This window comes from Herpailurus yagouaroundi, unplaced genomic scaffold (genome assembly GCF_014898765.1).
Source record: "Herpailurus yagouaroundi ecotype Mexico unplaced genomic scaffold, PumYag 139, whole genome shotgun sequence".
Lineage (NCBI taxonomy): Eukaryota > Metazoa > Chordata > Mammalia > Carnivora > Felidae > Herpailurus > Herpailurus yagouaroundi.
The window spans coordinates 2178003-2188333 of record NW_024412394.1 but is presented as its reverse complement, the minus strand read 5'-3'; the positions used below and the strand labels follow the sequence as shown (position 1 = coordinate 2188333).

At 48.3% G+C, this 10331-nt stretch overlaps 1 protein-coding gene across 8 annotated transcripts in view; it reads right to left on the bottom strand.

Annotated features, from left to right (window-relative positions):
- SCUBE3 (signal peptide, CUB domain and EGF like domain containing 3) overlaps positions 1 to 10331 on the bottom strand; it is a 38004-nt gene that overhangs the window by 21083 nt on the left and 6590 nt on the right. For all 8 annotated transcript variants that reach the window (XM_040473273.1, XM_040473274.1, XM_040473269.1 and 5 more), the window contains exons 2-3: positions 3450 to 3572; positions 2348 to 2473 (exon numbers count right to left, since the gene is read on the bottom strand). In XM_040473273.1, coding sequence (XP_040329207.1) covers positions 2348 to 2473; positions 3450 to 3572 — 249 coding nt within the window. The remainder of the gene's footprint in view (positions 1 to 2347; positions 2474 to 3449; positions 3573 to 10331) is intronic.

The window sequence follows — 10331 nt, the reverse complement described above, 5'->3', positions numbered from 1 at the left end:
GAAATCAGGAAAGGAGCCAGGGTAAGAGGCACAGAGGTGAAAATAAAGATGGAGACTGGTCAGGAAGAGAAATGGGCAGTTGGTGGCAGCCAGGGAATGAGAGAACCTGGGATCTGGTTCTAAGTGCAGGGAGAACTATGGCCATGGTGCTGAGGTCTGAGGGGCAACAATGGGTAAAGGCAGCAAGCCTCAACTCCTCGCAGGGCAGGGACCATTTTTGTGGACAGGCTACGGCCCCATCCTTCCTCTCCTCCCTCCCCATGCCTGGGCTTGCTGCCATAGTCCCTAGCCTTTCTCCTATTTTGGTTTAACAAAACAGTCTGGTAGCTTGGCGAGGAGGGATGGGAGGAGAGCTGCCAGGCCACACCCTAATCACCACCCCAAATCACCACCCTCAGGTCCCAGAGCTAAGCTTATTTGGGGGCTCTCACTTGAATGCCTTGACTCCCTCTCTGTGCTACCTACTGCCCTCCCAAATCCATAGCCCCTCTCTGTCTTCCTTGGCCCAGGAGGCATCAGGGAGATTGGTCTCCAAACAGAGGAGCTGGAATTAGAGCTCCTGAGGCCCTCAACTGCTCGTCTCTTCCCATCCTCTCTGTTGATCCCTGAAACCCTGTCCTTTCCCCCATCTGGCCAAGGGCAGAGGGGCACGGATCCAGCAGGTTCCTGCCTGAGAGGTATACTTTCCTTTGCCTTATTCTTGTCCCTTCCCCCCCGTCACTACACCCCTGATTTCTCCCCATCCGTCTTCCACTGTGGCCCATCCTACATTCCATCCTTCCATATGCTCCCTTCTAATCCAACCTTATGACTTTGCTGCTCTAGCCAAGTTCTTTCCTCCAATTCTCAGTGGAGAAACAGACCTGGGGCATGGATGACTTAGGGTTCCCCTAAAAGCCAAAGGAAGAGTTGAGGCTTTGAACCCCAACCCTGGGGGTAGGGTTAGGTAGACCTCTGCTCCCTCTGACCCTTTCCATACCTACTCATTCTCTTATCCCTCTGGCTAGTTTCCCCCCAAACACAGGGAAATAAGACTTGGTGAGAATCAGGGGCCTAGTAAGGTCAAAGGCAACCAAACACCAGAAGCTGATGTTTCCGGTCCTGCAGGAAACTCTCTGTCCTGGTCAAAGTGTCACAGCTTCTCTTTCCAAAGGAGTCCCCAAAGAGGACCTCACAAATAACTGGGCGGAAAAGTGAGGTCCTTCCCGGTAGCTACAGTGGTGGGAGAGGTGGCCAGGGCTGGGAGGGAAGGGTCCAGCAGGAATCAGGATGTAAAGGCCCGGGTTGGGAGTAGAAGCATGTAAGCCTGGTCCAAAGATGGAATGTGACTGGGTTTAGAGGCAGCTCTGTAGCAAGGAGGCTCTCAGACTAATAGAACGTCAGAGAATTCACTGGTTTGGTCAGTTGGGGAGGCAGCCTAGCTGCTTTTCTGGGCATCATTCCTCTTACTTCTCTTCCTTTCCTGGTCTTCTAGTCTTCCAGTCTCCTATTTTTGTTCTGAGAGCAGAGAGGAAGAATTTGGAAAAGGACCCCTGGCTTCACATCTCAATTCCTGTTCTGCTATGGGCTTCAGTTTTTCTGCTTGGGGAAGAATCTGACATGGTCCCAGTAATTTTCCAAAAAGATGTGAGACCAAAGTTGAGTTTAGTGCCCTAGAGATTCTCCTATCTCTGCTCCAGCCCCTGGGATAAAGATCAGGTCAGACTGAGGCCTAAGAAGTGAGGAGAGGGTGAACCTGGAGATTGCAGGATGAGCTGGGAGAAAACCAGCCTCAAGGGCCAGAGGCTTCCCAGGGCCAGGGAAGAAGCATCATCATCATCACCATCATCATCATCATCAACAACAACATTCCTCCCATGTATTGAACACCTACTCTGCTAAGGATTGTACAGGGCTCTTTATACATGTTGTCTCATGGTGATTCACCCAACAGCCTTTGAGTGGGATATTACCATCCTCATTTTAGAGATGAGGAAACTGAGGTTCCCAGAGATTTAGTTGATTTGCCTAAGGCCCCACAGATAGTAAGCAGGAGAGCAAGGATCTGGTGCAGCCAAATCACCTTCCACCATGCTCTGCTCTATATGGCTAAACCCACTATTGTCATCTTCTGACCCTTGCCCTGGGAGCACTTGCTAGCACCATCTCCTCTGCTGTTTTTCATCCAGCAGCAGGATTATTTCATCCTCAGTGCCCCATCTCAAAGGGGAGACTGACCTTGTTCTCTATTTTGTGAGAATGCCACTTTCTGATCACCTTCCTCTTCTTGCCTGGGAACTGGGAAGGGCTGAAAACACCTCCTCCCCCACAAGACAGCCCCTGCCCACACCTCCTCTCCCTTGCTCACCCAGACAGTTGTGTCCATCATGTGCCAGGTGGAATCCATCATAGCAGGTGCATCGGTAATTTCCAGGGATGTTGACACAGTCATGCACACAACCTGCATTATCTTCTCGTTCACACTCATCCACATCTGTGAGCAAAGAGGATCTGAGGCAGCTGGACATGCCTCCCACTGTCCACCCGTGTTCAGCTTTGTGGTGGTTATGTATGTGTGTGTGTGTATAACCTTCTCTGTGTGTGTTTACATAATTACTTTCATAGCCTGCAAACCATTTTGCATTTTACTATTGTTTATCTAAACTTAAGTCATAAACATTTTCACGTCCCCCCCCCGGTCTTTCTAATTACCACTGTACATGGTTGCAGAATATTCCACTGTGTTGCCAAATCATAATTCATTAATCTATTCTCTATTGTTAGATCCCTTCCATTTATTTTACTATTGTAAATAATGCATTAAAGGACATCTCCTGTGTGTTATTTTCTTTGAATTTCCCTTGAGTAGGTTCCCAAGAATAAAATTTCTGGGTCAAAGGGTATAAATACTTTTTAAATTTCCTGCTGGTGTGACAAAATCACTTTTCAATTCATAGTGTCACCAAGAATTAACGAGCGTACCTTGTTCGCTAAAGTGTTACCAACACTGAAGGTCGTAAATTTAAAATAACGTCTCAAGACTGCTTTAATTTGCATTGCTTTAATTATGAGGGGGGAAGAATGTGTTTGTTTATGGTATGAAATTCCCTTGGGGTAAACTGTTCTCATCCTGTGGGTATGGTGTAAGGGTCTAAAGATGGAGGTTCCAATGTCAGGGAGCCTCAGGCCTCAGTCCTGTGATCCTGATCCCCCCCCTCCCCCGCCCCCGGCCAAGCTGTGAGGCTGTGAACTATTCCCAGCAGAACCTCAGCTAGGCTATATGGTGCCTTTGAGCAAATGAGAAAATGATGCCCTCTCTGGGAAAAAAGTAGCTGGCCAAGCCCCTTCTCCATGCCCGCAGGGACTGCAGGCCTTACTGTCCTGCACCGTGTGGCTAACTCTGGGCAGTGGCACCCATTTCCACACTCAAGCAGGCCCCCCCCCTTCTCCAGGCATCCTCCCCGCCTCACCTTTGCAGTGTTTACCATCCCCTGTGTAGCCAGACTTGCAGATGCACTTGTACGACCGTGGGGTGTTCTGGCAGATAGCATCAATGTGGCAGTTGTCGGTCCCCTCCACACATTCATCCACATCTGGCAGGGGCAGAGGAGGCACTTGAGACCCTCTGTCAGTGCATTCCAAGGGGTGTCTTGAAGGTGGTTCCCTAAGGGCAAAATCCCTTCTCCTCTAATGTAGAGACAGTGACCCCTCCAGAAGCAGGTGCTCTTCCACACCCTTCTGATTTCAGAGTGGGCTGACTCTGTAATTTCAAGAATTCAGAAAGAGCCCCCACTCCCCTCAGAAATACTTAATCCACAATGACAGCTAAAATTCCATCATTTGAAACACTTCTCTTTGATTGAAAAGCAAACAAAAAACCCTTGGACTGGGTAGCACACTTACCTTGACTAGAAATGTTCAACTTAGCATGAATTAGTTTACCTCACTTCGGAGCAGGCTTAGAGGGAGGGGGAAGAGAAGAGGCATGGGGACAGTGGCCTCTGGAAAAGTGGCAGGGTCCAGCGGCCCTTGGTAATTGAGGGAGGAAGAAAGGAAGGAGAAGGGGCCACCTGAGAAATCCTCATCTGCCTCACAATTCTGCTTGAGACCAGGCGTGCTCCCACTTGCCCATCGTTGTGCGAAGAATCTTGAGAGGAAAGAAGTTCCATCCTGGAAGATTTCCCTCAGACCCTGTGCTGTCAACCGCAGAGGGACTGGGACCTGGCAGGGGCTGGTATCAGCAATCTGAAACCTGATAAGTGGAGCCCTTGTGACTGTCCAGTTGACTCAGGCTCATCAGTCTGCCTCCCTGAACTCTTCCCTCTAACCCAAGGTGTTCCTCTTGCTCCTGGCTCTCACTCTGGCACAAGGTGCTACTCTACTCACAGAGCTATGTTCAAGAAAGAAGCAGCCAAGATCTAGCAAAAAAGAGGATGGTTCTGAAAGGACCTAGGAAAGAGAATCATTGATTGTCTTTGCGCAAAAGATTCCAACTTCTGAGGCAATATTTTGGTGTACATAAAGCTGAGCTAAAATATGGCTAAATGTTGCATTCAGTTGACAATGTTTTATAGGGTGTTTTTATGAAAGGTACTATACTGAAGGCCATGGAGGCTCAGCAGTGACTCGGCCCAGCCAAAAGGAGAGACAAATAAGTAATATGAAGCAGGGTGTGGTTGAGTGCCCCAAAGACATTAGAGAAAAGAGGAGGGGGTCCTCAACCCTGGCTACACATCATCAGAGTTAACTCCCTAGGAGATGCCCAGCACCATCCCCAGAGGTTCTGGTCAACTAGCCCTCAGTATTTTTCTAAACCTCCCCAGGTGAGTCCAATGTGCAGCCAGGCCTGACCACCTCTATTAAAAGGAAGATCAGAGGAGGAAGAGATTACTTCTAGCTGTGAACTGGGAAACCCAAGTGTATAAGTAGCAATGTGCAAATAAAGAAATGGGATTTGAAATCAAGACAGTGCATGGGGTGCCTGAGTGACTCAGTTGGTTAAGCATCCTACTTCGGCTCAGGTCATGATCTGATGGTTTGTGGGTTGGAGCCCTGTGTTGGGCTCTGTGCTGACAGCTCAGAGCCTAGACCCTGCTTCAGATTCTGTGTCTTCCTCTCTCTCTCTGCTCTCCCCCACTCGTGCTCTGTCTCTGTTTCTTAAAAGTGAGTAAATGTAAAAAAAAAATTTTTTTTTCAACGTTTATTTATTTTTGGGACAGAGAGAGACAGAGCATGAACGGGGGAGGGGCAGAGAGAGAGGGAGACACAGAATCGGAAACAGGCTCCAGGTTCTGAGCCATCAGCCCAGAGCCTGATGCGGGGCTCGAACTCACGGACCGCGAGATCGTGACCTGGCTGAAGTCGGACACTTAACCGACTGCGCCACCCAGGCGCCCCAAAAAAATTTTTTTAAGGAAATCAAGACAGTGTAGAATTGCCTGGCTTTTGTTAAAATGCAGATTCTCAGGCCTTACCACCAAGCTATGGAATCCAAATCCTTAAGGTGCTTGATTTATTTTTACTGAACCTGAATGAGTGAGTGGACCAGTAACTGCTCTCAATTTATAGACACCCATGAGCCCTAGCTTGAAACAGTTAATTGTCTTCTGTTTTCGTATTTCGAGAAGTACTTCAGGGGCAAGGACTGAGGCTTCCTGAGGCTAAGAAGAGAACTGGAATTTGGAAGAGTGCCCCCAAACACCCTGCCTCAAATCTTCTGAGCTTCTATTCAGCTCTGCAATCTACCTTCCAACTCTCTTCGACTGCTCTGCAGTCAGCCGTGCTGGGTGATTCTAACTGCCGTAACTCACACTCTTCACCTCATTCAGGCTCTGTAGTCACGGTGTCTGCCTACTGGCCCACCCTGGGAACTCATGGGAAACACCCTGGGAAAGAACAGAGAAGGGGGGCATGAAGACTAGTTCATAAGAGAGGGCAAGAAGGAGCTCTGTAGAAAGTAAGAGCCTGCATGGAGTATCAGTTGGTTCAACTGATGGAGAAAAAATGGTACCAAGAAATGTACTCTCATAAATAGAGCCTAAGCTCTGGAACCAGTCAATCTCAGATTCAAATCCAGCTCTACCTCTCTAGGGAGGCTTTTCTGATTCTCTTATTTCTTTCTCTTCAAAATGGGGATAATACTGCTCATGAGAGTCTGCGAATAGTTGATAAGCTAATTTGTGTAAAGTACCTAATAACATGGCTGGTAAATAATATGTTCCCAATGTAGAGAAGCTGGTTCTGACAACAGATACCCTAGGACTGTGCTGTCTATATGATGGTAGCCATGAGGCACATATGGCTACTTAAATTTAAATTAATTTAAAATTCTCTTTATCAGTTGCATTAGGCCAAATGCTCAATAGCCATATGTGGCTAGTGGCCGCCATCAGTGGACAGCACTTCCAACATCACAGGAAGTCCTATTGGAGCACTGCTCTCAGAATTAAGAAGGGGTACTCTTAGGCCCGGGGGGATCAACAAACTTCCTGAGAAGTGGGATTCAAGTAGAGTTTTGGAGGTTGGATAAACATTTGACAGAAGAAAGAGATTTCAAATGTGGCTAAATGTATGAAGAAAGACAAGGCACCCAGAGGTCCTGTCCTTATTGTCTCTCCCTGCATTTATACACACCCTCCATGGTGGGGAAAGTTTGGTGTTTTTTTTTTTTTTTAACTAATTCCAATGTTTGAATTGGAGGCTTGGTTTATATATTCTTATTGGGTCTCTGGAGGAGGGGGGACTGGACGATTGATCGCCCCCTCCTTGTGGTGACCCTTGTAAGTCTTCGAGGCTGGCATGGGGCACTGGACAATCCCAGTGGCTAATAATCATCCTGTCTGTCCTGCTTTGAGCCATCTTCTGTTCTTGCCATCTCTTCCCCAGCAGCCAGCAGGGCAGTTTGGAACCCCATCTAGAAGCTCTCCCTCTGGGGCCATCTCAGAGGTACATGCCTATCTCTGAATCCCTGGGTGCTTCGCTGGAGTCTGCACCAGGCTCTCTGGACTCTCAGTTCTTTCCTTTGCCTCCTGTTCCCTGCTAACTAGTACCAGAGTGCCCCCGGTGCTGATGGCAGCAAACCCAGGCTTCCTGGTAATGCCTTTAGACTCTTCCAGCACCTGGGCTTCTCCCACCATCCTACCCACAACCTCATCTTCCTGCTCAGAGTGCTTCTCCTTCTCCAGCAAAGAGTCTCTGCTCTGGAAGACTTTATCTCCTACCTACTCCCCCTACAACATCTAAGCCTTCTGCCCCCGTCCAAGCATTCACACACATCTCCTTCTTCACATTGGATATGCAGTCCTCCCTTTTCTAGCCATTCTGTTCCCAGCTTCCCAAATCTGGCTCAAAATGGTCTTCCCCAAAGCCCTTCCTGGTAAGCCCTATTCCTAAAGAGTTTCAGGTCCAAGAGGACTCCGTTTGCCTCGGCTCACTTGCTGCCATTGCTAAGTTGCTCTGCTAATGCTGAATGCCGTCTCGTCTGGCATGTTCAACTTTCCTCACTTGGCTGGTTATTCACTGAGGACAGGACCCTTCAACCATTTGAATGGAATCTTTTGAAGCAGTTCAGGCCTAAAATAGAGCTCTGAAATAGGGCCCCAAATTATATCCAGTGTCTCCTCCTTTTGCCAGTCCATTCTTTCAGAGCTCCCTTCACCACATCTGCCCACCCACGATTTGTCCATGCAGGGAATCCCTTCAATACCCATGGGAATAGTCTCATTTCAGCTCTGAGGGTGCAAGTATTTTCTACCGACCTGACAAACAATCGATGCTAGTTGGACATGGATTGGTTTAGACTGGTGATTCCCGACCCTGGCTACACACTGGGATTCCCTGGGGGCCTTTTTAAAAATGTGGATATCTAGGCACTCTTCTAGACCAGCTGCACCTGGATTTCCAGGGTGAGGCTGGGCTGCTGTCTGTCTTCCTTTCCCAACTCAGATAATGTGAATAGATCATTTGCCTGACCTGGGAAGACACTGGGGGCAGCAAGATGACAGAGTGTTTGAGAAAAGGGTTTCTGGAGTGATACTGTGTCAGTTCAAATGCCAGTTCTACCAGTGTCTGTGTGGTCCTGGGCCAGCTTCTGAACTTCCCTGCTCCTTTCTCTGTAAATGGGAATCATAATGATAGTGCCTCCTCATGGGGCTGCCATGAACATCAAATTAGTTAATACTAATCAAGTATTTAGTGCTGCAGCACAGGCATATAGTAAGTGCTCAAAAAGGTCCGCCATTTTTATTCCTTCTCTCCAACTTTCTCCTCAGTATCATTTCTGAACCCATCTCTGCTCCTCCCTTCCCCTTATCGGAGCCCCATTTCAGGCCTGGTGTGGGGAAATGCGGCACCGAGAGAGCATGTGATGGTACAGGGAACTTTGGAGAGACACAGCCCTGAAGGTACCTTCTCCACCACCTGCCCCACCCATGCTGGAAGCTGCCCAAGATGGAGGATGAAGTATATAAGAGGCCAGTTTTAACCAAAAAGCTGCTCTCCACAATCCTTTGTGATTGCTATCCATTTGTGCTTTTACCACCACCCCAGGTATGGGGCTGGATCAAAAGCTGAATTGGGGGAGAGTGGCAGCTGCAGAGATACTACAGATAAGACCTCCCTGCCTCACCCTCTCCTGGCATGAATGCATGGGTCTGTAACTGCAACAGCTTTCCCCAGCACCATCTGACATTTCTTCTGGATTTGCTTCAGCACCTAGCAGAAGGCTCCATAAACTCTGCTCAGTATGGGGAGGACGGGTGGGATATGGGGGTGGCGTACAAAGGAGGAGAGGGCAGACCAGAAAGGGTGGATTATTTGAACATAGGCAATCCTAAGATTCTCTTCTGAGGACGGGGAAGTATACCCCAAAAGGAAAGCAGGAGGACCCTCAAGGAAACACTTCATCTACTTCAAAATTTGGCCCAAGTCCAGCTCAAGAATAACAACAAATGGAAATGAGCAGAATGCAGGCTGCAGATAAGCAGACACCCCTAGGGAAAACCTACCCACCTTTACATTACTACAGTAGTTACCCTACCATTCACAGCAGCTGGGGGTAGTGTGGGCAGATTGGCTGGGCCCAGTGAGAAGGTCCAAAGCAGCCTGCCTGGGGTCCTAATGTGCCCACCTGACTGACATCCTTCTTGCCCAGGCCAGGTTGGCCCAGGGTATTTGGGCTTAGTGCAGGCTCTCTGATCTCCTGACCAATCACTTGTGATACCCTTGCATGCTGCCTTGTACCATTATTTAACTTTTATTTAGTTCACATGTATTACCTTCCTCCTGAAGCCTTCCTGAGGCTGTGGCTTCCGAATCTTTGAAAGCCACATGGCTGCTAGAAGGGAGTTGAACATATTCATTCAGCCACTCAACAAATAATTATTGCGCATTTGCAACATGCCAAACACTGTGCCAGGAGCTGGGCATCCAGCTGTGAACAAGACAGAGTAATATACTTGAGGCATTCAGTAAATATTTGTAAAACAGATGGGTGGATGTATCGGCGGATAGATGGATGGATTGGTGGGGAAGTGGATGAGGTCCATATTTGTGGCATCTTCTCTGTTCTATGTTACTACAAGGAAAAAGCTTTTTATCTTCCTGTGACTACCCCCCCCCCCCCACTGTTCTAGGTGGAGAGCAGTCCTAGGAAATTTATCTTAAATTAAGGGTAAGGGGATAGGAAACTCAGAGAAAGGAAGATACTCACTTAAAGGCATCCATTTGGTGATGCAGAGGCCAGAAGAGACTGGGACCAATGAATCCAGGGTATAGGAATAGGATCCATAGGCTCTCAGGGTCTTCAGATAGTATCTGGAGCTGCTCTGGTGTCTCTTCAGAACATCCTTATTCAATAGATGTTCTCCAGCCTCAGTGTTAACTAGCTCTTGATGACAGGGCACCAGGGTCTACTTGAGACCAGCATACTATTACTGCTCCTGGTTAGTTCTCTTAAACTTTCCTCCATGTTAAGTAACATCCAAAGCAGAACCACCTTTGGCCATGACACCCTAACCTGCAGCCTGCACACACATACCTGTATGTGTGTACATGTACCCTACCTCTAGATCAAAAGGGCAACTCGGGAAACCGGTGGAGCCTGGCTTCCTAGCTGTGGCTTCTCAGGCTGTCTTCCCAATTCGGAACTGGGTGGAGCCTCTGTGACCTCAACTGGAGCCTGGGCCCATCCTCAGCCTGGGCAAAGTGTAGGCAGGGGCAAAGAAGGCCTGGAGAGAGTCCAGGAAATCATACAAATGACCCCAAGGAGAGGAGACAGAGCACTTTCTTCTTTTTATGAAAAAAAAAAAAAAAAAAAAAAAGTAGGCTTCCTCTTATATAAGCTTAGCCTACTC